General features: G+C 45.7%; 1 protein-coding gene across 6 annotated transcripts in view; it reads left to right on the plus strand.

Annotated features, from left to right (window-relative positions):
• The first annotated feature begins 19,784 nt into the window (after positions 1-19,784).
• Tg (thyroglobulin) overlaps positions 19,785-26,084 on the plus strand; it is a 182,412-nt gene continuing 176,112 nt past the window's right edge. For 3 of the 6 annotated variants that reach the window (XM_040730645.1, XM_040730647.1, XM_040730649.1), the window contains exons 1-5: positions 19,786-19,907; positions 21,138-21,246; positions 22,647-22,744; positions 23,687-23,890; positions 24,142-24,301. In XM_040730645.1, the coding sequence (XP_040586579.1) occupies positions 19,841-19,907; positions 21,138-21,246; positions 22,647-22,744; positions 23,687-23,890; positions 24,142-24,301 (638 nt within the window). In that variant the 5' untranslated portion in view covers positions 19,786-19,840. Of the gene's footprint in view, positions 19,908-21,137; positions 21,247-22,646; positions 22,745-23,686; positions 23,891-24,141; positions 24,302-26,084 lie in introns of all 6 variants that reach the window. The other 3 variants (XM_040730646.1, XM_040730648.1, XM_040730650.1) reach the window with 2 other exon arrangements.

Consider the following 26,084-nt stretch of genomic DNA (forward strand, 5'->3'; position numbering starts at 1 on the left):
TTGAAACCTCAAAGTCAAGCCCCAATTACACATTTCCTTCAACAAGTTCACACCTCCTAACAGTGCCACTCCCTATGAGCCTATGGGGGCCATTTTCATTCCCATCACCACAGATTGCTAGCTCTGAGTCTGACATCAGCTGTAGTCCTGAGAGTTCTGAAGACCCTGAAGAATGATGTCAGCATGTCCAACTAGTTTAAGGTGCCCATCTCAAATCTGCTTCCTGTGAAGATCCCACAGAGTACTTGTCATCCACATCCACCTTGCGACAGGCTGACCAGCACTTAGAGGTTAAAAGAGTACAGTGCAGGTCCTGGGCTTTGCAAATCTCTGCTGTGGTAGCTTCCTTCCTATACAAATAGAAGACGACTCTTAGGTGAGCATGACTCTGGTGGGCCTCAGACACTCGTGAAGGACAGAACAACTTCAACTGGCCTTCCCTTGACCTGTGCCTGAAACACAGTCTAGAGAACTTAGAGATCACTCTAACACTTCCTCTTTTTTTTTCTTTTTGCCCCTTTTAACCCTCACTTAGTAGCTTTTTAACCTTCCTGTATTAAAAAGAAAAATTAGTATTTTTATGTCCTTTCATCCATTCATTTAATTTTGTTGACATACGTTTTCATTATAGGTCAGTCTCTCCTCTCTCTCTCTCTCTCTCTCTCTCTCTCTCTCTCTCTCTCTCTCTCTCTCTCTCTCTCTCTCTCTTTCTCTTTGCTGTGCTCTGTTTGCCACTACCACCCTTCTTTTTTATACATATATTATTTTAACTTTATCTTTTTTGGGGGTGGGGTGTGTATTGACACAGGGTTTCTCTGTGTATCCCTGGCTATCCTGGAACTTGCTCTGTAGACCAGGCTGGTCTCGAACTCACAGAAATCCACCTGCCTTTGCCTCCTGAGTGCTGAGATTAAAGGCGTGTGCCACTACTGCCTGGCAACTTCATATGATTAAAAGAAGCTCTTCTGTATTTGTTTTATATTTTTCTTGTCACATTTATGCAGCTTTGTTTTCAGGCTTTCTCATTACTGGAAAGTGTTTCCTATTATTTTCTCATCCTTTGCTCATTTTTATTTCCCTTCTATTCCACTCCCCTTTTCTCTTAGCAAAGATAAGAAAAACAAAAATGTTGAGAATAAAAAAAATATAAAACAATAGAAAATGTCAATATACTCAACCAAATAGAGAAAGAATATCAGGGTTGGAGGGCAGGTGCAAGGAAATAGTACACTCATACATAAGAAAAAGAAGCATGACCACAAGATCCATGATCTCTGGCAAATGATCGAGATCTCAAATTTCAGAATATATATGGAATAGGAGACTTAATTGAGATTTTGAAAGGCATATAGAACCAGTTTTATGAAATTACAATAGAAATGTTCAAATATATAGAGAAAAAAACGAGCATTCAATTACAAGAAACATTTAGAGACTCAAATAGACATGGCCAAAGGAAAGCCTCCCCAGAACATAATCAAGATGTCTAAAGTAAAAGAAAATAAGTAGTATGCAAGGTGCCAAGAGAAATAATCAGTAATCCTACAGCTACGATGTCCACGAACGACAACAATACCCATCACGGAGAGACGTCCCTAAGCATGCTATAGTGGACTTAAATCTTGGCAGTAACTGACAACTGTGTAGTTGGCCTTAAGGTTACTCAACAGGAAGGGAAACATACCTGCTATAATCAGCGGTGTGGCCTGTGAGATCATGGGACCTTAAAGGAGACTTTGGCACTGTTGTTTTTTCAAGACAGGATAATCCCTAATCCTAACTCTATTAACCTTATAATCATGGATAAGTGTGTCTCCTCTCATCCACTAAACTTTTTCTTTCATCAGACAGCAGCCATTACAGAAAGCCACAGCTGATCAAAATGCAGAGAATAACTGACAATATGGGACCCCACCACAGTTTGGTACCCATAAGGCTCATGGAACATTGTGAAAGAGGAGGCAGAAAGATTTTAAGAAGCAGGAAACCAGGAAGTACGCTGCACGGTTATCTTCCATTTATAATTGGGAAGCCACACATATGAATTCTCAACAAATCACAACAGGATCTCAGAAGCAAGCCTCACTCATGGAATACAAGAGATGGAAGAGAGAATTTCAGACATTGAAGACATGATAGAAGAAATGGATATTGAGATCAAAGAAAATGTTAAATATAAACCCTCCTGTCACAGAACATTCAGGAAATCTGGGGACTCTGTTAAAAAAAAAAAGACCAAATCTAAGAGTATTAGGAATAGAGGAAGGAGAAGAAATCCAGGTCAAAGGCACAGAAAATGTTTTCAACAAAATTGTAGAAGAAAATTACCCTAACCTGAAGTAGGAGATGCCTATCAAGGTACAAAAAGCACACAGAATACTAAATAGACTGGACCAGAAAAAGAAAGTGTCCTTGGCACATAATAATCAAACACTAAACATAGAGAACAAAGAATATTAAAAGCTGTAAGGGAAAAAGATCAAATAACATAAAGACAGACCTAGAATAACCCCTGACTTCTCAATGGAGAGTCTAAAAATGCAGAAGGTCCTACACAGACATTCTGTAGACTCTAAGAGATCACGGATAGCAGCCCAAACTACTATATCTAGCAAAACTTCCTATCACAGCAGATAGAGAAAATAAGACATTCCATGATGAACTAAATTTAAGCAACATCTGTCCACAAATCTAGCCCTGCAGAAGGGGCGAGAAGAAAGACTCAAATTTAAAGAGGTCAACTGCACCCAAGAAAACACAAAGAATAAATAATCTCAAACCAGCCAATCAAAATGGAAAACACACATACACATGAAAATAAAGGCTTAGCATGCATATTTTAAGACACTAAGGAAGCAAAAGAAGTCACTAGAAAGATGAAATATCTCCCAGGCTTAACGTTTGGCAGAAGAAAGAGGAAGAAGGGAGAAGAAAGAAGAAAAGAGGAGGAGGAGAAGGGAAAAGAACAACCACTATAATATCAAATGTGACCTACAGACTCACTGCAACCCCCATCAAAATCTGGATGGCATTCTTGACAGAAATAGAAAAATTAATCCCCGAATTCATATGGAAATATAAAAATATACCCAGAGGCTAATGTAATTTTTAGAAAAAAATCTAAAGTTATTTCCATACCTTATTTCAAATTATATTATAGAGCGATCATAATAAAAACAGTGTGATTCTGGCACAGAAACATACATGTGAATTAAGGAACAGAAAAGTGGACCTAGAACAGTGATGTCAAGAGCACACATTGAAAAAAAAACTATACCCTCTTCATGAAAATTAAAAAAAAAATACAGTGCTGGGAAACTGTATATTCGTACGTAAATGAACAAAACAGTGTATCATTTACCTTGCACAGAAAATAGTTCAAATGGGTCAAAAACCTTAGTGTAAGACATGAAACTTGACTCAGGGCAGAGGGCTGAGGTGAGCACCGGATCCCCATCTTATACCTGATTTCCTCCTGCTTGCCACTCTCTCTAGGATCCCCTGGCTTGGGGACTGCTGCCAAGTCGACTCCCCCCCCCCCCCCCGCCCACCTTGATGGAGGACCAAGCAACAAGGAGCTGGAGAAAGAGAGCTGGTCCACTTCTGCTTAAACCCAGGGCAGAGTGCAGAGGATCCCCTGGCTTGGGGACTGCAGCCAGGTCGACTCCCCCACACACGGACGACCAAGTGACCAGGAGCCTGAGAGCGAGCTGGTGCACTTCTGCCCACAATCTGGGCAGAGGGCAGAGGACAGACAGCAGAGGTCAGAGAATATTGGATTTGCTAACACCCACCAAAGGGAACCCTGGTTGCCTACACACCAGGAGAGGAAGAAACTCTTTCTACACCCACTGGAAGAAGTAATGGGGAAGAGACAATATAAGAACACACTCAGCAACAGAAAAACAAGTATGACACCACCTGAATCTAGAGATTCTACACCATTAAGACCTGAACACCCCAATGCAGATGAAGCAGAAGGGAATGACATTAAAAACACCTTCATGAAAATGATAGAGGCCCTCAAAGAGGGTGTGAGAAAACCTCTTAAAGAAATGGAAGAAAAAGTAACCAAAAAGTGCAAGAAATAGAAGGAAAAATAAACAAAAAAATCCAACAAATGCAAGAAAGGGAGGGAAACACGAAGCAAAAATCACAAGAAACAATTCAAACAGTGCAAGTGTTGAAAGCTGACGTGGAGACAATAAAAAAACACAGTTTGAAGGAATACTGGAAAGAGAAAAACTGGGCAAACGGTCAGGTACTACAGATGCAAGCATAACCAACAGAATACAAGAGATAGAAGACAGAATCTCAGGTGTTGAAGACACACTAGGAGAAATAGATTCATCAATCAAAGAAAATCTTAAGTACAACAAATCCCTAACACAAAATATCCAGGAAATATGGGACACCATGAAAAGACCAAACCTAAGAATAATAGATATAGAAGAAGGTGAAGAAATCCAACTCAAAGGGACAGAAAACGTATTCAACAAAATCATAGAAGAAAACTTTCCCAACCTTAAGAAAGTCATGCCAATGAAGGTGCAAGAAGCTTACAGAACACCAAAAAGAGTGGATCACAAAAAAAGTCCCCTTGCCACATAATAATCAAGACCCCAAGCATACAGAATAAAGAAAGAATACTTAGAACAGCTAAGGAAAACGAAATTGGAAAGGAAGAGGTAAAACTTTCACTATTTGCAGATGATATGATAGTTTACAAAAATGACCCAAATAACTCTACCAGGGAACTCTTACAGCTGAGAAACACCTTCAGCAAAATGGCAGGATACAAGATCAACTCAAGAAAATCAATAGCCCTACTATATACAGATGATAAGAGGGATGAGAAAGAAATCAGAGAAACATCACCCTTTACAATTGTCCCACACAACATAAAATACCTTAGGGTAACACTAATCAAGCAAGTGAAAGACCTGTATCGTAAGAACTTTGAGTCTTTAAAGAAATTAAAGAAGACATCAGAAAATGGAAAGATCTCCCATGCTCTTGGATTGGTAGGATCAACATAATAAAAATGACAATATTGCCAAAAGCAGACTACAGACTCAATGCAATCCCCATCAAAATTCCAGCACAATTCTTCATAGATCTTGAAAGAACAATTCTCAACTTTATATGGCAAAACAAAAGACCCAGGATAGCCAAAACAACCTTACTCAACAAAACAACATCTGGAAGCATCACCATCCCTGACTTCAAGCTCTATTATAGAGCTGTAGTCCTGAAAACAGCTTGGTATTGGCACAAAAATAGACAGGTAGACCAATGGAATCAAATTGAACACTCTTGAGATTAATCCACAAACCTATGAACACCTGAAGCTAAAATTATACAATGGAAAAAAGATAGCATCTTCAACAAATGGTGCTGGCATAACTGGATATTGGCATGTAGAAGACTGCAGATAGATACATGTCTATCGCCATGCACAAAGCTTCAGTCCAAATGGATCAAAGACCTCAACATAATCCAGCCACACTGAACCTCTTAGAAGAGAAAGTGGGTGGTACCCTTGAACAAATTGGTACAGGAGACAGCTTCCTGAACATAACACCAGTGGCACAGACACTGAGATCAACAATTAATAAATGGGACCTCCTGAAACTGAGAAGCTTCTGTAAGGCAAAGGACACAGTCAGCAAGACAAAAAGGCACCCCACAGATTGGGAAAAGATATTCACTAACTCCACATCTGACAGAGGACTGATCTCCAAAATTTACAAAGAACTCAAGAAGCTATTCTCTAAAACACCAAAGGACCCAATTAAAAAGTGGGAGACTGAATTAAATAGAGAATTCTCAATAGAGGAGACTAAAATGGCTGAAAGACACTTGAGAAAGTGCTCAACATCCTTAGGCATCCGGTTAATGGAAATCAAAACAACTCTGAGATACCATCTCACTCCTGTCAGAATGGCTAAAATCAAAAACACCAATGACAATTTATGCTGGAGAGGATGTGGTAAAAGGGGAACACTCCTCCATTGCTGGTGGAAGTTCCAACTTGTTCAGCCACTTTGGAAATCACTGTGGGGATTCCTCAGAAAAATGGGAATAAACCTACCACAAGACCCAGCAACTCCACTCTTAGGCATATACCCAAAAGATGCCCATTCATACAACAAGGATGTTTGTTCCACTATGTTCATAGCAGCATTATTTGTAATAGCTAGATTCTGGAAGCAACGTAGATGTCCCACAACTGAAGAGTGGATAGAGAAAATGTGGTACATTTACACAATAGAGTCCTACTCAGTGGAAAAAAAACAATGGAATCTTGAAATTTGCAGGCAAATGGATAGAACTAGAAGAAACCATCCTGAGTGAGGTAACCCAGTCACAAAAAGACAAACATGCTATATACTCACTGATATATGAATTTTAGATATGGATCAGGGGAGTGTCAGCCTACAATCCCAGGGCCAGTGAGTCTGGGAAACAGGGAGGTTCCCAAGGGATATGTATTATACCCCCAGAGAAGTGGAAAGAGGCAAGATCTCCTGAGCAGATTGGGATCATGGGGGGAGAGGAGAGGGAACCGGGAAAAAGAGAGGTGGATAAGAGGAGGGGAGAAGAAGACATGGGGGAGTAGGAAGGTTTAGTCGAGGTAAGAATAGAGGAGACCAGGATGAGAGATACCATAATAGTTGGAGTCATTATAGCTTTGAGGAGAAAGCTGACACTAGGGATATTTCCAGAGATGTACAAGGAAAACTAAGTAATAGTGGAGAGACAACATCAATAGCCCCTACCTGATGATAAGGTTGATGCCTTCCTTATATGATCTCCTAGAACCTTCATCCAGAGACAGATACTCACAGCTAAACACTTAACTGACCCACAGGAACCCAGTGACAGAGATGGATGAGTGATGAGCAAAGGGGTCAAGACCGTGCTGGTGAAACCCACGAAGACAGCTGACTGGACAAGGGGGAGTTCTTGAATCCCAGACTGATGGCTGAGAGGCCAACAGGGCACTGATCCAAACTCCATGAATGTAGGCCTCAGAAATCTCTGGGGCCTTGGGTAGTAGATGAGTGTTTACCATGGCGTATGAATGAACTTTGGGAGCCCATTCCATATAGAGGGATGCTCTCTCAGCCTGAACATATGGGGAAGGGCCTAGGTCCTGCCCTGGATGAAATGACAGACTCTGGAGATCCCCCCAAGGAGAGCCTCACCCTCCCTGGGGAATGATGTGGGGATTGGGCTGGGGGTGGAGGGGCAGGGGTGGGGCTGGGAGGGAGAAGGGGGGAGCCGGGATAGACATTTGAAGCATGCATGTTTCTAATTTAAATTTTAAAAAAAGGAAAAAAAGACATGAAACTCTGAAAGTGCTAGAGGAAAATGGACAAAACACTGCAGGACCTTAGGTGGCACAGGAAAAAATCTCAGAACCCCGGGGGCTGTATGAAAACAAAAGCTTCTGTATAGTGAAAGAAACAATCAGCAGAGACAGGATGGTACAAACTCGTGCTAAAGATGTGTCTGAAGGGAGATTAGTACTCAGAATCTGTTTTTTAAAACTGTAAAATCTAGACACCAAACCCCTAAGGAACTAAGTAAACAGCTCTCAAATGATGAAATAGAAATGGCCAATACAAATTTGAGGTGGGGGGAAAGGAGCTTTAATGTCCTTGGCTGCCAAAGAAATGAAAATTAAAATGCCTCACCCTAGTCAGCATGATTATCATAGAGAAAATAGAAAGTGCTGGCAAGGGTGTGGAGACAGGTATACCTATTTATTGCTTTATGGGAACATACACTACTGCAGCCAGTATGAGAATCACATTGGAGGATTCTTTAAAAAAATAAAAATAAATCAAAACAAACAAACAAAAAACCTGAAAGTAAAACTCCCATAGGATCCAATGTGTATTCAAAGAACTCTGTTTCAGCAAAACTCTAAGATACTTGTATATTAAGGCTTGCAGCATCACTCTTTAGAGAGCACCGAATTGTATCCACTAGACAACCAGGAACGCTAGCTTCACTCTTTAGAACATCCAGGATATGGACATAGCTTAGACATCATGGTGGATGGATGGAAGAAGAAAATATGGTAAATATCTCACAGTGTTTTCTTTAGCAATAAGGAGAATGAAATTATATCATTTTTAGGAAAACAGAACTGGAAATCATTATGTTAAGCAAAATAAGCCAGACTCACGAATAAATACAAATACAATATGTTTTCTCTCAGGCATGAAGTCTAGATTTACATTTATGTATTCACATTTACTTATATTTAGCTCAACGCCGGGAGATTATAGTCTTAAACGCTCATATTTAAGAAGAAAATGTGTACAAATCACTGATCTAAGATTCCATGTTAAGGAACTGTAGGGACTGGAAAGATGGTTCATCGGTTGAGAGCAGGTTTTGGAACTTGTGGTTGAGAGGATCTAGATTTGGTTTCTGACATCTACATGGCAGCCCACAACCATTCAGGCAGTGGCTGTGATGCCCCTGCTGACCTCCATGGGAACCAAGCATGCACGTGCTGCACAAACATGGAAATGTCCTCATGCATATGAAATAAAAATAGTTTTTAAAACAAGTTATAAGAAAAAGCAAAGTAAATTATACATGCTACAACTAATGAATTACCAGTGGACAGACATTTGGGAAATGTCTAAATCAGAAGTTAGCTCTTAGAACATGAAAATGTGACTAATAAATCCTGCCTGAACACACACACACACACACACACACACACACACACACACACACACACAAAACTGAATAGGAGATGGGCATGAATCCAACAGACAATTTTACATAAAGAGAGTTTTTGAACAGCTGCTCCCAATTGAGGCTTAGATGAAATAGAAAAGGTGCTCCAAAGGCTTGTACAAAGCTTACTTTGTTTTACCAAAAGAGAAAGAAACAGAATTCAAATTTTAGAATCTTTGCTTAATGAAAACCCAGGCCTAAACGTGAATTCTATTCCTTTTAAAGAAGAGATAATCTTAATTATGTATAAACAGTGGCAAGAAAGGAGCTTCACTATTCTAATTCTGAGATCAAGATTTTTAGAACTCAAAGGAAGAAAAGATAACACAAGGATAGAACATTGCAGGTCAATGTATTTCCTTTCTAAACACAGACACAAGATTCTTAGCGAGTATTAGGAAGCCTAATCGGACTATATAGAGTCATTTATCAAGTTCATATTGAATGTGGTTTGTTTATATTCAGAAGTTTTCTTTGCTTTTAAATTGTGTGTGGGGGGCACTGTACACATGAGTGTGGATGCCAGTGGAGGCCTTAGGCCTCAGATCACTTTGCAGGTGGGGCTATAAGCCACCAGACTTGGGTGCTGGAAACTGATCTGAGGCCCTCTGGAAGAACAATATGTGCTCTTAACAGTGACCCATCTCTCCAAACCCAAGTTTTATATTAATCTTAAATAATAATAAAGTATTTTGAAAATTTCAACATTCATTCATGATTAAAATTATCAAAAAACAAGGACCACAGTGGGACCTTTATGAAGACCAACTACTAAGAAATTTAACCCAATATCATAATGACCAGAGTGTTTTTCCCTGGGACAAAGGACAAGGCAAGATTATCCATTGGCACTGATTTCTGTCACTTTCTTGAATGCCCTGCTATCAAAGAAATAACGTAGCACTGGTCAGTAAAGGAATAAACAGGAGTCAAAGGTATACCCGCTTGAAAAGAAAAGGTGTTTTCAGATGACCTGGATATGTGTATAGTCTATGGAGATCTACCAGAACTAATATACTTGCACATTGGCAGAAAGCCATTGGAGACAAATGCATGAAAAATGCAAACACCTAGAGACCATACTTAAATATATATTGTGCTCGCACATCAGAAGAAATTCAGTAGTGTTAAGATGGAAATTGATCAATACATATAAATTTTTTGTCAAAATCCCAGAATCGAGAGTAAGTTGACAGTTTGACCCTAAAATTTGTACAGAAATGCAGAAGTGTGTGTGTGTGTGTGTGTGTGTGTGTGTGTGTGTTGGGAAGACGACAATAGAACTGACAGAATTCTTTAAAAGTTAAAAATAAGCCGGGCGGTGGTGGCACACGCCTTTAATCCCAGCACTCGGGAGGCAGAGGCAGGCGGATCTCTGTGGGTTCGAGGCCAGGCTGGACCGACAGCCTCCAAAACAATACAGAGAACCCCTGCCTTGTAAAAACCAAAAAAAAGGTAAAAGTAATTAAAACTATACTAAAAATGCACAGAAACTAAGACAGATTGACATCAGCAGAAAAATGACATGAAATAATTAGGGGGAAGTACAAAATAAACTCATATAATCATTATTACTTATTTCTTATCAAAAGTACCTAGGTGGATCTTGATAGTGGATATTGATAGTCAGCATCACAACATCTATCATCAAAGAGACTGGTTTTTGAGCATGCCCATGAGAGATGATCTCGATCAGGTTAATTGAGGTGGGAATACCCATTGGCCAAATGAAAGAGAGGAAGTGAGCAGTGCCACCCATCCCTGTCTACTCTCTGATTGTTGACATGCTCTGATCAGCTGCCTCCCACTCCTGCTGCCATGCCTCCTCAAACCGTAGGCCTTCCCTGCAATCATAAGCTAAATGTAAACCCTTTCTCCAGCAAGTGGCTTTTCTCGGGATGTTTTCTCATAGCCACGGAAAGAGTGGTTGATTGAAAGTACTGTACAGAAATGAGGTCGCTGTGATCAACGTGGCTGTGTGGTTTCTCAGCCTTTGAAACTGCATGTGTGGGAGTAACGTAGAAGAATTTGAAACTTGGTTTTGTGAGAGGAGTTTTGTAATTTTAAAAGTGGTGAGAGAAAGATGCCATTTGACTCTCGTGTGGAGGGTTTTTCTTTTTAATTGGGGGAAAATGAATGGGGAAAAGGGGAGTGGAGGAGGAAGACTGGTCTCTGGAACTGGAGCATCAGGAGAGAAAACACAGGGAAGGGAGAAGGAGAGGGAGAGGGAGAGGGAGAGGGAGAGGGAGAGGAGAGAGAGAGAGAGAGAGAGAGAGAGAGAGAGAGAGAGAGAGAGAGAGAGAGAGAGAGAGAGAGAGAGAGAGAGAGAGAGAGAGAGGTGGTGGGGCCCTTTTAAAAGGAAACACAGTGAATGTGCACAGGTGGTACTCTCAGTGGCTGCAGCTGAGGGCGAATCCTGTCAGAACCCCAAGGGCAGGCCAGTGCAGATGCCTGAATACTAACAAGGAAGGTGGAAGAGTGTGCAACTTTAGGCTTGAAAACAATGCTTGACTACGTTACGCAGATACTAATGGACCACTTTGGTAGCTTGGGAAACACAAAGCTGTGTAAACACGGACAACGGAGCCTGAGAAGGGAACAGGAAGGTGAGTGAGAACGGGGCTAGAGGCTGTTCTTGCTGCTTTCTAGCCGGACACTGTGTCCTCACTCTGCGCATGGCCTGAGCACTTTCACGAGAACAAAGTTTTAAAAACTCAGTTCTTTTGGTGGGAATTTTTCGAGAAAGAAGAGTTTTTAGGCTGTGGCATGGCTAAGGATTGCTGTTCCTCTCCAAGTCCACAATGGAAAACAGCCTAAAGTTGGGCCAAAAAATTAAAAAGGAAGAAGGAGAGGCAGAGGGAGAAGAAGAGGAAGAGGAGGAGGAAGAGGAGGAGGAGGAGGAAAAGGGAGGAGGAGGAAGAGGAAGAGGAGGAGGAGGAGGAAGAGGAGGAGGAGGAAGAGGAGGAGGAGGAGGAAAAGGGGGATGGGGAGGAGGAGGAGGAGGAGGAGGAGAAGAAGAAGAAGAGTTTGCAGAGGAAAAAAGAGCTTGAGCAAGTTAAAAGTTGCCACTAGGGTGTGTGCAGAAAAAGAAGCTGTGGAGCTAAAGAGAACCATCGTGCTCTCCATGGAAACAGTAGGCAAACCCCACCCAACAAAGGCTGCAACTTGTAAGCATGGAGACTTACTTGAAAGGAGAGAACCCTGACTGAGAAAAGGGCTGGAGGGGTCCCCTGTTTCTTGAGAGCAACATCCCAGAGTGGTGTTTTCTAGAGTCAGCACACAGCAGCTGATAGAACTATGGTCCAGGGGGCTCTGATGGTGGTCCAGGGGGCTCTGATGGTGGTCCAGGAGCTCTGATGGTGGTCCAGGGGGCTCTGATGGTGGTCCAGGGGACTCTGATGGTGGTCCAGGGGGCTCTGATGGTGGTCCAGGGGGCTCTAAGGGTGGTCCAGGGGACTCTGATGGTGGTCCATGGGGCTCTGATGGTGGTCCAGGGGGCTCTGATGGTGGTCCAGGGGGCTCTGATGATGGTCCAGGGGCTCTGATGGTGGTCCAGGGGACTTTGATGGTGGTCCAGGGGGGGCACTGAAAGAAGCTGTGAAGGTGAGGCAATTTGGACCCCAAGACTTCGAGAATTCCAGGGCTGTGGGATGTTGTACTGAGGAAAGATTCAGATATGGAGTAGGCTAGCCCAAGAAAGAAGCTATGTGTGGCACAGGCAGCAAAGCTAGAGGCCCCTGTGGAAGCTACACAGCTCCATCATGAACCTCAGATATTGGCCATGGATCTTCATGATTTAGTTACGTTTGGTCTGAGCATTCTTTGCTAGGTCACCATACTTCCTATTTGGAACAGCAATGTTTACTTTGCACCATTGTGTGCTAGAAGCCCGCAGCTTGTCTGTTTGGGTTGTATTGGGGTTCAAAGGTAAGAAAGTGCCTTCAGTCTCAGAAGACACTCTGGACATTTAAATACTGTTCGGTCTATTAGAGATTATCGAAATTTTTTGAAACTGGACGCAATGCATTCTGCATTATGAGATGGCCATAAACCTATGAAAACAAATGGTGGTAGGGTTATGACCCAAACATGGTATGACAGGGAATGTGACATCATCCACAAGTTTTGGTATGTGTCTTCTTAAAACTTGGATTTAAGAACTTACTCTCAACTCTTACTTTGGTGAGACTTTTTATTATAAAAGTTGGATTTTTATGGTTGGGCTATTACTATGTGGGATCAAAAAAGTCTACATTTGTCTTTATTCTTATATAAATGGTCATATGCAGTTGTCTTTCATGGTGTATTTTATGTTGTAATACTTTTAGAGGTTAAACCAACTTTGCACTCTCAGAATCAACTCTACTTTGTTATTACATGTAATCTTTTTTATATATTGCTTTTGTATCATGCCACTAGGAACAATGCATCTATAATAATGAGAAATTTTTTTCTATATGTTTGTCCTTAATACCAGGATAATACTGATTCTTATCAGATGAAATATTCACTTCTCTGTTTTCTGGAAGACTTTAAAATTCTTCTTATGTCTTCCTGAAATGGTTAGTAGAATTCGTTAGTGAAGCCATTTGGGAAGTTCAGTTTTACTGATATTTACCTATTCGGAATTCTAAATATTTTTTCTTTTCAAAAATGCTTCACTTTTACTTTTAGTTATCTAGGTAAACCTTAGTATATAGGTAAATCTGTGTGTGGGAGTCTACACGTAAGTGCTGGTGCCAGTGGACACCAGGAGAGGGCATCTAGAGCTGGAGTTGCAGAAAGTTGTGAGCTGCCAGTGTTCCGGTGCCCATCCATCCATCTCTCCAGCCCTCTAATTTCTTTCAGTTTTAATTTGAAGTTTGTTTGTTTCTTTCCAGAAGTTTATAGGTACTATCTAGTTGTCTACATAACTATCATTAGCTTTCATAAATATACTTTGTTAGTACTTAAGTTTAAACTGACATCTGCAGGGATGTCTCCTTTTGTCCTTGGTTTTATAGCTGTGTCTGCCTTCCCTCCCTCCCCCTCCCTGTTTCTCTTCCTCCCTCTCTTCCTCTTCCTGCCCCTTCCCTTCCCGCCCCTTCTCTCCTTCTTCCTTTGCTTCCTTCCTCACTTTAGCGGTCTTTCTAGAGGCTTCTCCAAATTCTTGGCTTTTTTTCTTTAAACTGATTATTCCTATTGTGGTTTTTATCTTATTTATTTTTTTCTCTGACATTTTAAATTTTCCTTATTTCATTGGATTCATTGTTCCTTTTTTTTAACCCTTGGAGGTAGAAGCTATAGTAACTGGCTTTGGATATTAATTCCTTCTATTTTAGGCACGTAAGGCTATGAATTGCCTTTTAGGCTTTGGTGGATTTCACTGCACACCATGATTTTTATATGCAGTCCATCTTCAGATGGGGGCAGAGGCACGGGCTCTCCTTCCACACGCTTTAGGACGTATCAGTGAGTCTAAAGTGGGATCACAAGTTCGAGGCCAGCCTGATCTACAGAGCGAGTTCCAGGACAACCTCCAAAACAATACAGAGAAACCCTGTCTCGAAAAACCAAAAATAAATAAATAAAGTGGGGAGCACTGACGTGAGACCCCTAGTCGGGAGGGAGTCAGAGGCAGCATCCCAGTGTGTCCTGTTGACACACCCTTGTGTCACGTGACTTGCTCAGTTTTCTTCCTCTGTTTTATCCAGTCAGGGACCTCAGCCCATGAAATGGTGCTGCCACTTTTAGGGAGGGAGGTCTTCTCACCCCAGTTAACCTAACCCCCTTCACAGATATCACTACAGCTTTGTGTCCGTGGGGATTCCTAATCCCCTCAAGGTGACAACCAAGGTAGCCACACCAGAGAGTGATTTAGGAAGCTACTTAAATTGCTGGATCTCAGGCAGGGTCTTCTCAAAAGCAAAAGGAACCACGATGAAAAGGAAGATGTCAGGGCCACATCCTTTTCCTGTAGATTGAGGGCGGGGAGCTCTGTCTTTAGGAGTGTCCAGTGTTTGTCTTCAGAAGAGTCTTTGATCTGAGAGTGGTGCCACTACTTAAAACACTCAAGAACATGTGGAGGGATTCCTGAGGTTAAGCTCTCTAAAGGTCATAAAACTTCTAGAGCCAAAATCCACGGCAACAGCTACCATGGAACATGGAACTAGTGTGATAAACATTGTTGGGGACATCCATCTTCACTGTAGCACAGGGGGTTCTGAGAGGAAGCAGAAATCAAGAGGCCACAGGGGAGGAAAGTTGCCTCTAATCAGACTGATTGGGCTGCCACCATCACAAACCTCTATTCCCAAGAAGATATTATTGAGTGTTTACTGTGTGTCATTTGTCATAATGTGCATCTTTTTTTCCTTTTCTAAATTTAAATTAGAAACAAGCTTATTTTACATGTCAGTCTCAGTTTCTTTCCCTCCCCTCCTCCCCTGCCCCCCCACCAACCACCTATCCCATACCCTTTCTGCTCCCCAGGGAGGGTGAGGCCTTCCATGGGGGATCTTCAGAGTCTGTCATATCATTTGGAGCAGGGCCTAGACCCTCCCCCATGTATCTAGGCTGAGAGAATGTCCCTTTATTTGAAGTGGGCTCCCAAAGTCCATTCATACACTAGGGATAAATATGGATCCACTACCAGAGGCCCCATAGATTGCCCAGGTCTCCAAACTGACATTCTTGTTCAGGAGGTCTGGAAGAGTCCTATGCTTGTTTCCCAACTATCAGTTTGGGGTCCATGAATTCTCCCTTGATCAGTGGTTCCTCAGTAAAATGGGAATCAGTATACCACCAGATCTAGCAATTCCACTCTTAGGCATATACCCAAAAGATGCACATTCATACAACAAGGACATTTGTTCAACTATGTTCATAGTAGCATTATTTGTAATAACCAGAACCTGGAAGCAACCTAGATGCCCCTCAACTGAAGACTGGATAGAAAAAAAATGTGGTATATTTACACAATTTTCTGCTACTCAATGGGGGAAAAAACAATGGAATCTTGAAATTTGCAGGCAAATGGATGGAACTAGAAGAAACCATCCTGAGTGAGGTAACCCAGTCACAAAAAGACAAACATGGTATGTACTCACTCATATATAGATTTTAGACATAGAACAAAGGATTACCAGCCTACAATCCACACCACAGAGAAGCTAGGAAACAATGAGGACCCTAAGAGAGACACACATGGTCCCCCAGAGAAGGGGGAAGGGACAAGATCTCCTGAGCTAATTGGGAGCATGGGGGGGAAGGGAGAGGGAGTTAGGAGAAAGAGAAGGGGAGAAGAGGAGGAGAGGAGGACATGAGGGAGCAGGAAGATTGAGTCAGGGGAAGAATAGAGGAGAGCAAGAAAAGAGATACCATGATAGCGGGAGTCATTATAGGTTTAAAGAGAAATATGGCACTAGGGAAATGTCCAGAAATCTACAAAGATGACCCCAACTAAGAATCTAATCAATAGTGGAGACGTTAGCTTAAATACCCTTCCCCTATAATGAGATTGATGACTACCTTATATGCCATCCTAGAGCCTTCATCCAGTAGGCAGAAGCAGACATTCATAATGTGCATCTTACATGTGTTAATCCACTTATAACCATATCACCCTGAGACAGCTCAAACAGTGCCAACATATGGTCAGTGTTGGTTTGATTTTTAAATGCAAGTTAAGGTATTCCTGATTCTTGGCACAACAATTCTTTTAACCGAATCTGTGTGGTCTTGAAGAAAATGAGTCATTTAATTTTTCTTGGTGAGGAGGACTCCCTCTCCACCCTCTCAGTGGGGAAGAGCACAGCCTCTACTGTCTGGCGAGACTGCAGTTGAATTCCTTGTTCCAGTCTCCAGTAGTCTAGCAGAGGGTGGGCACACGAGTTCAGCCTTCTTCTGCCCTCTGCTAATGCTTCCTGGTGGGAGGCGCAGGGTGTTCTCTCCCCAGTCCTAACTGGCACCACAGGGACATGCCCTGGTCCTGCAGGATGTGGGGAAGGCGATCTCAGCACTTAGGATCCTATGCCTTTAATCCCAGCACTGGAGAGGAATATAAGGCAGGAGCAGACAGGAGCTCAGTGCAGTCTGAGGTTGGGTGGAGACAGATGCTGTCTGGAGATGCAGTCTGAGGACAGGATCACCCTTTGGTCTGAGCATTGGTAGAGGTGAGAACTCTCTAGTGGCTGGTCTCTTTGCTTCTCTGGTCTTGCTTCAAACCCGTTGTCTGTCTCTGGGTTTTCAGAATTAAGACCGATTAGAATTACTGCTACATGTGCCAGTGAGGAGGGGCCCTCCGCCAGGGTGATGGAGGTCTCAGCTGGAAATGGAAGCTCGTGGAGTTACCATGGAAGCCATGTTCTGGGTCTCAGTGAGTAAAGGTGCCGCAGGGGTGAGGAGCTGAGTCATGGTGAGGAGACAGCTTCACATGGGGGACGGTGAGGGAATGCTCTGCTCTACTGCCCGGGTGGAGAGAAACCCTCTTCTGGTGTGGACTGAAGCCCGCACTGCTCTGCCCGGTCCTGAGCTCACACGACCCACTTCAGCAGTCTCTCAAGCGAGTCTGGGCGTAGAGTACCCGTCCTTCTCCCCCAGAGCCCTCTTCACCCTGCTCCACGGCCCATGTCTAAAACCCGCTCAAGCGCTAGACCCATTGGAGCAGAGCCACCCACCCCAGCGAGGATCTGGTCTCTGTCACCTTCCCTCCCGGAGCCAGAGCCAGACACAGTGACTAAGCACTCGGCCTGCCTTGACCAACCTGGGCCACGGTACAAGGAAGGAGGAACGGAAGGCCAGAGACACATCTGCTTCGAAAACTCTGCAAATGGTCCGTGCACAGGGCTGTGATGACCCTGCTGCCCCATTGGAAAGGCGTTGGTGGCCTCCAGAGCCCGGGGTCACCAGGGCCCCTCCAGCACCAGCAGCAGGGTCTGGGCAGTGGCGTTCTTCCTCCTGGGTTCCTTTTGGAACACACAACCCAGCGCCCTGAAACATCTTTGCAGGAGCAAATGCCTTCGCCATTTGTCCTCTTTGCAACCTCCCAGGGTGACTGGATCTCCCTGCACTTAGCATCTCTGAGCATCCCGGAGTGAGTCTCCAGCCCCGGCAGCGAGGGTGGAACTATCTGATAGTTTCTAGGGCTGCCTCGGCAGCTGGTCAAGGAGACCCCGTGAGCTTCAGGCAGGAGCTGGTCCACCTTGCTAGTCTACAGCTGAGCTGTGAGGACGCAGAGACGCAGAAAGGAAAGGCGGGGAATGGGGGCTGCCTGCTGGGGTCTGAGGGCCGTTCACTGTGAAGAGAGAAGACTAGGAGCCCAGACCGACAATGATAACTAAACCTCCGCCCGGCGGCAGCGGGGGAAGAATCTGAAGTAGAACAGTCTGTGAAGCATCCAGGGAGAGGGAACCTGGCTCTGTGGAGAGGCTTGGATGGAGGCTAAGGAGTAAGTGCAGACACCGGGAAGGTGTCGAGGAGCAGGTTTCTGACCTGTCCTAGCCCCACACTCTGTTCGCATCTCCAACGAGAACATGTTTAGGTGTTGGGGGATGGTTTGTGCACTCCAAACTCCAAATTCCCACGTTGAGTCCGCCTTCTGTAGCTCAGTCCAGCTATATTTGGAGACAGGATCTTGATACAGCAACTAAATGAAAATAAGACTCTTTAAGGTAGTCCCTAACCTAACGTGGCTGGCATCTTCGGGAGAGATTAGGACCCAGGCATATAGAGGGGAAACACCACATGAAGACAGAGTTTGGCCAGTGACCCATAAGCCACAGAGAGGAGCCTCAGAAACCAACCACGGCACCTTCCTCTCTGCCTTGCAGCCCCCAGAACTCTGAGAAGAGACGTGTCCACTGTGTACCTCCTTGATACTCTGTGATGGCAGCCCAGGCCAGCGAGCACAGCTGCCAACGGCGGGGTGCACCTATGTCTAAAACTGAGTAAGCCAGAGCTAACCGGCCTGGTCTCTGCAGCCATCCAGCACAGAGTTCACCCGTGGTTTCTGTCCAGTGGAGGCTTGCCCTCCTCCCCCAGCTCTCCTTCCTGTGGCTAAGGACAGTGTTCTTCAGATTCTAACGTCTTCCTCCTCCACCCTCTGCCCTCTGCCCTCTGCCCTCTTCTGTGTATTTGTCATTGTGACACACTGATGTCTGGCACGATGATGCCCTTTGACATTGAGAAATAATGGCAATGGTGACGGCACGGGCGAGCCACACGCCTCAGTTCTTCCTTTGCTCTCTGGAAGAGACCCTGAAGACAAGCAGGTGTGGCCACTGTCTGCTCAGCGGTGTTTCTAAGGCAGAGCCTGGGGCTGGGGGATCAGGCTCGCTTTCATAGGTTACGCAGGGGCACCTGGGAAGGAGGGAAGCTGACACTGAGGGGAACCACAGAGACACACGGGCCTTATGTGTGAGAGGTCCTCACCTCTGCTCAGTCGGCAAGGTGTAGACCCCAGAAAAGTGACTGGAGAAAGGTGTGTGCATATGCGTGTGTGCTCATGATGCTCGTGAGAGTATGTGAGGTAGTCTTGGTTTCCTTCAGGACAATTCTCACCTTCGACATTAATGAGGGCAGAATTTCCTGGTTTTCTGCCAATGGCTTCATTTTCTAGAATAGTGTCTACATATGATAGGCTCTAAGACACTGCTGGAGGAAGGAAGAAGGAAGGAGAGAGAGAGAGAGAGAGAGAGAGAGAGAGAGAGAGAGAGAGAGAGAGAGAGAGAGAGAGAGAGAATCAGGAGGAAAAGAGGAGAGATTTTTGTCCTTCGAAAAGTGCAATCTGACTCTGTTGCCCCTAAGGGTACAGGACTCTGGCATTTGCCTGTAAAGAGGTACTTTGGTGTCACCCTCCCATTTCTTGTCCCCACAGCCTGGAGTGGGGACAAGGCTCCTGACCACTTGAGTATTCCGAGGGGGGCAGACTCAGGTAGAGGGCGTTGCTGTGACTGGCAGAGAAAACCAAGCTGCTACCCTGCCAAGTGTCCTTGAACTTGAGAGCAGCACTCCTCTCTGTGCTATAAAGGCTGCATGACGAGGGGACTCAAGCAGGACACCGTCCTAGCCCTTTATCCCAGGAGGGGGCAGGAAGATGGCCCTGGTCTTGTGGGCCTTTGCTTTGTTGGGCTCCGTCTGCCTGGCAGCAGCCAACATCTTTGGTAAGTTCTAAGGCTGAAGCCATGGGTTTGAGGGGAGAATTTTAGGCGTGGGACTCAGCCAGGTGCTGGGAGGGCCCCTAGGCATGCCTGGTCTCACCCAACGTCACAAATGCTAGATATGTGCTCTTTTCTGTTTAGATGAAAAGAAGTTCAGGGAGGTGTTCTCTGAGATTCCAGAACTAGGAATTGGTGGAGTAGTGATAAACTAAGTCAGTCATAGCTTCCCCTTATCTCACCCTTACCTCATATTTTTGGCATTTTCATATACTTCTAATATATATTCGGATAGTCCAAAGAATATCCCAGCCATGCCAGTGTTTGAGAAGATTAAAGCAGGCAACAAACATGATAGATCACCCTATGGCTTTAGATAGACTCTGTACTGGGCTCAGCAAAATGTCTATTCAGCTGTGCACAGACTTTCAAGTTTCAGTTACTTTGGTAAAATCAAGCAGAGCGAGGCCAAGAAGATGACTCAGCTGGCCGGGCATCTCCTTGGGGTGTGTTTATGAGCACCTGAGTTTGGATCTCTAGAATCCGCATAGAAGCCAGGCTCTGTGGTGTGTATCTGTAACCCCAGGCCTAGAAGAAGCAGAGACAGGAGGATCCAGTGAGCTCACTACCAATCTGTTTAGTCAACCAGTGGGCCCTAGGTGCCATGAGAGACCCTGTTGTAAAACATAGAGACATTAGTGAGGAAGACACACACACACACACACACACACACACACACACACACACGGGGTGGGGAGGGTGTGCAATGAATGTACACTTAGCTCCTGAGGTGGTTGTGATTTCTGAGTGAGATCAGGCCATCGGGTGGGTCTTCAGTGACAAATAAGAGACATTTGCATTGTGAGCCCGAAGGGTGTTACCCCACAAGCATGACTTGGTGACGGCAAGACCAACTTCCAGACTTATGGATGGTGTTTTATCCTAACCCACAGTGACTCAGGCACATAAAGACCCCAAAGCTGACTCAAGAGTCCTTTTTCATAAGGTATAATCTCACTGGAGCCCATGGCTTGATGCCCTGGGAGAGTGGAGATATTCCCATCACCTCCCAGGAGGTGATTAAATGAACTCATCTTGCTCTGGGGATGGCATGAATGGCTGTTAGCGCTAAGTAACCCTAGGAATATAAAGGCTGCGTGTCTGTATCTGAAGCACTGTCGTCTGTGTGACGGGGACCTGGCCTGCACCCCTCATGTGTTCCTTCCCTTCACGTAGAGTACCAGGTGGATGCGCAGCCACTCCGCCCCTGTGAGCTGCAGAGGGAGAAGGCCTTTCTGAAGCAGGATGAATATGTCCCACAGTGCTCTGAAGATGGGAACTTCCGGTAAGGATGGCTTTAGTAGGAGCTCCAGGAACCCAAAATGCTCTAAAGAACTCATTGTGTCCCAGCTCTGCCCACCCAGTTCCTGGGAGATGGCTAGCCGTGCTGTTGTTAGGAGGGGCCCCTTCTCTGTCCCGGAAAGACAGTCTGCTGGAGAGAGCCCCTGACGGCCCCTCAGTTGTTGCTGGAGCTGTGTTTATTGCTTCACAGAATAATGTGTGAGGCCTTTTAGCAAAGGCCCAATAGAGGTAAGGGTACTACTCCTAGGCACCTACTCTCTAATTCCCTGGCAGGCAAAGCAGGAAACTGCATGTTCCTTCGCCTACCCTGTTTTCTTAGCTTCCCTGGGCCGCTTGGCCACTCTTCTCCCCTGGGAACTCTGCTCTGAAAGGGGCCTTTGTTGACACATCCCAAGACACCCTTAGGATTGTCTTCCTCCACGTAGAGCCAGGTTAGGGTCCCCACTCCTGTTCCCTGTGGATCTAGAGGCCTTATTCCACCCCACCCCCTGCGCAGTCACGTGATGAGGCCTAATCTCTAGCTGTGAAATACTGCCCCTGCTTCCTTACTCTAGCACTCCTCAAGCAAACACTGCTGCTTGTCTCTCCGGAACCTCTGGGAATTTCAGGGTTGTAGGGTGTGTGCACCCCATTCTGAAAGCCTTGTATATGTTCCCCCCACTGAAGTTTGGGCCTGCCTTGACCCCAGGAGGGAAGTTCTTTTTCAGTGGATAGATGAAAGCTTCATCTGGGTCTTTGGTTTGATGAGGCCAGCATGGTTGCTTTGGGAACCATGACGGCTCTTCACACTCTGACATGCCTCTCCCTGCCCAGACAACTTCTACCCCAGGCTATCCTGAAGCTCTCAGTGTAGCCTCCCCTGCCCTAGGGATTCAATCCATGGCCTTGTCTGATCACAATTTTGGATTTTCTGTGTGACTTGCTAGCCCCTGGTTGATGGGGGATGTCCTTCTGTATATATATATTTCTCTTATTGGTTGATGAATAAAACACTGTTGGCCAATAAGGCAAGAAGATAGGCGGGACTAGGAGACAAGGGGAATTCTGGGAAAGGTAGGCAGATGGAGCCCTCCACAGAGTCTCCATGTGGAGCCCAGGAAAGTAGAACACAACAGGTATTCTCCAGTAAGACAAGGCCATGTAGAAATACATAGATTAATAGAAATGGGCTAATAGTTAAAACAGAGCCAGCCAACAAGAAGCCCTAGACACCAGCCAACAGTTTAATAAGTAATATAGCATCTGTGTGTTTATTTGGGACTCAAGGGCCACAGGACCAGCTGGGCCAAGAAGCTCCTGTAACACCTGGTCTCACTGAGTTAGAGCCAGAATGTGGTGGCTTCAGAAACCCCTGATGGTATCATGTCATATGTCTCTCTTCAGGACAGTTCAATGCCAAAATGATGGCCGATCCTGTTGGTGTGTGAATGTTGACGGGCGGGAAGTACCTGGCAGCAGGCAGCTGGGGAGGCCAAAAGCTTGTAAGTAACAACGGGGCACCCAGTGGTCAGCAACCCTTACACTGGGATTCCTCACATCTAGAGACAAGAATGGGCTTAAGTAAATGAGCTGGGCAAGTCTTCCTAAGGGCTGCTGGCTCCTCCTCACTGAGTACCAAGGAGGTCCAGTTTCTCAAAGATCACTATGAAAACCATATGAGATGCTCAAGCCTGGCCCGTAGCCAGCAAGGACTTCCCATGAGTCGGCTGCTGTGCCCAGCACTGAGTCAGTTACGGCCAGTACACATTGGAGGGCTATGAAGCCAGGTCAGATCTCAGCAATGTTTGTCCAACGGTGAATGCAAGGCTCAAAGGGAAGTTCCTTTTCAGTGGATAGATGAAAGCTTCATCTGGGCCTTTGGTTTGATGAGGCCAGCATGGTTGCTTTGGAAACCATGACGGCCCTTCACACTCTGACATCATCACCTTAACCAAAGTCACCCATCCTTTGTGATCCACACACACCCAGCCCCAATCCACAAAGCGAAGGGAGAACCTGGTGCATGCTAGCTATTCCATAGGAGCCAAAGCAGAGGGATTCCTCCCTACACACACCACATCCAGGGTGAGGCAGCTGTCTTCTCACTCATAGAGAGAGAGAGAGAGAGAATTTCAGAGTAGTGAAGCAGCTTCCCTGGCAACATGGGCAGCTCACACAGAAATCCGGATTCAGAGGCTCTGGCAACCCTACCGGAAACTCCTCTGTGGTGCCCAGGAGCTAGTGAGAGCCACCCCACCCTACCAGAAACTCCTCTGTGGTGCCCAGGAGCTAGTGAGAGCCACCCCACTCTGCCTCAGCTCCCCAAACGACAGAGCCTTCTGCGTGTCTGGCTGAGTGTCCCTCTGGAAGGAAGGCCCTCCTGGGTTTGGTCCCATGTGCTCCCCAAAGCCCTCCCCCTCTGATGCTTGTCTTTGTGCCTCCAGGTCTGTCCTTCTGCCAGCTACACAGGCAGCGGATCCTGCTGAGCAGCTACATTAACAGCACAGACGCCCCCTACCTCCCTCAGTGCCAGGGCTCCGGGGACTATGCCCCCGTGCAGTGTGACCTGTGGCAGGCGCAATGCTGGTGTGTGGACACAGAGGGCATGGAGGTGTACGGCACCCGCCAGCTGGGGCGGCCAACGCGGTGTAAGTGTCACTGTCCTGGGCACCAGAATCCCTGAGTGGGCCGTCGTTTGCCTTCACAGAAATCACGCGCCTGCTGACACAGAGAGTGCCTGACTCTCGAGGTGTCACACAGTGTGTGAATGTACACAGCTACAAGCCCAGATGCTGTTCGGGGGGTTTCCACGGGTTGCATGGGTAGCATCAGTGCAGGCATCTTGATGTAGGTACCTCCCCATCCATGAGAACTGAACAGCTTTGCATGAAAATTTTAGGTCCAAGGAGCTGTGAGATACGAAACCGCCGTCTCCTCCACGGGGTGGGAGACAAGTCGCCACCCCAGTGCTCTGCAGATGGGGACTTCATGGCTGTCCAGTGCAAGTTTGTCAACACCACAGACATGATGATTTTTGATCTGATCCACAGCTACAACAGGTAAGGAGGTCTGTCCCTTTGCGGGCAGGCGCTTAGGGAGCCGTTGGCTCTTCAAGCTCATGTAGGTGCCAGGATCTAGGAGTGTCATGCATTACATGCAGCCCGGTGGAGAGTTAAGAAGGAGATGTCATCTGGGAATAGCTATTGCCATTGCAATAGCATCATCTTAGGCAGTGTTCCATTGCTGTGGCGAGACACCATGACCATGCCTGGCAACTCTCATCAAAGAAAGCATTTAATTGGGGACTGGCTTGCAGTTTCAGAGGTTTAGTCCATTGTCATCGTGATGGGAAGAGTGGTGGCGTGCAGGCAGGTGCTGGAGCGGTAGCTGAGAGCTGCATCCTGATTGGGAGACAGAGAGAGAGAGACAGAGACAGAGACAGAGAGAGACAAAGAGAGACAGAGAGAGAGACAGAGACAGAGAGAGACAGAGAGAGACAGAGAGAGAGACAGAGACAGAGAGACAGAGAGACAGACAGAGACAGAGAGAGAGAGAAACAGAGAGACAGACAGAGAGAGAGACAGACAGAGAGAGGCAGAGAGAGAGACACAGAGACAGAGACAGTCAGAGACAGAGAGCAAGAGAGACAGAGACAGAGAGAGACAAAGACAAAGAGGCAGACAGAGACAGAGAGAGAGGCAGAGAGAAACAGAGAGAGAGACAGAGAGAACGGCAGAGAGAGACAGAGAGACAGAGACAGACAGAGACAGAGACAGAGAGAGAGACAGACAGACAGAAAGACAGAGACAGAGAGACAGACAGAGACAGAGAGAGAGACATAGAGAGAAAGAGACAGAGAGACAGACAGAGACAGAGAGACAGACAGAGATAGAGAGAGACAGACAGAGAGAGACAGACAGAGACAGAGAGACAGAGACAGACAGAGACAGAGAGACAGAGACAGAGAGACAGAGACAGAGAGAGGCAGAGAGAGAGACAGAGACAGAATGATAGAGACACAGAAAGAGACAGAGACACAGAGACACAGAGAGACAGAGACAGAGAGAGAGAGAGAGAGAGGTATAGGCTTTTGAACCCTCAAAGCCCCCACCAGTGACACACTTCTTCCAATCCGGCCACACCTTCTAATCCTTTCCAACAGCGCCACTCTCTGGTAATGAAATCTATCAGCCCATGGGGGCCGTTCTCATTCCACCTGCCATGTACATGTGTGTACTCTCTGCCCACTAGCCCACCACGCCAGTGAGAATGTGATAACCTGCGTGTCAGGGCGCTTGCCTCATGCTTCTCCATCCTAGCAGAGAACTAGGGAGAGAGTGACAGCTTCTCAATCAGGGGGAGTGGCTGGCTAAACGGAAGATGCCGTAAACATTTGAATAAGCTCTCCAAAGAAGGCACCAGAGCTGGAGAATCGAGCTGGAGAATCTGACGCGAGCGCGGTTCCCGAAGCAGGCTATACTGACGCAGTTCCAGATGGGTAGTAGTGTAAGCGCAGGGTTTGATTATTAAAAACCAGCAGCAAAGGGTTCTTCACATGTGTGTACATGTGGCCCCTGTGATCAGATGCGCATGTTGGCTCTGGAGAGAACCAGGGACGGAGGGTGATGTGAAGGACCACACGGTTGCTGAGGGGCATTTGAAGAGCGGGTCTGTAGTGGAAAGGAGGACAGAAAGAGGCTCCTGGTCAAAGGGAAAAGAGCCCATTAAAAATCATGGCTATGACATGCCCGTGCATGTCTGTGAGTTCTGCATGTGTGTGCATCAGTAAAGGACTTCTGTGTCTAAATACCAAATATCAAATAGAAGCACCATAGACACCCT

This window comes from Mesocricetus auratus, unplaced genomic scaffold (assembly GCF_017639785.1).
Source record: "Mesocricetus auratus isolate SY011 unplaced genomic scaffold, BCM_Maur_2.0 Super-Scaffold_100023, whole genome shotgun sequence".
NCBI classification, from domain to species: Eukaryota; Metazoa; Chordata; class Mammalia; order Rodentia; family Cricetidae; genus Mesocricetus; species Mesocricetus auratus.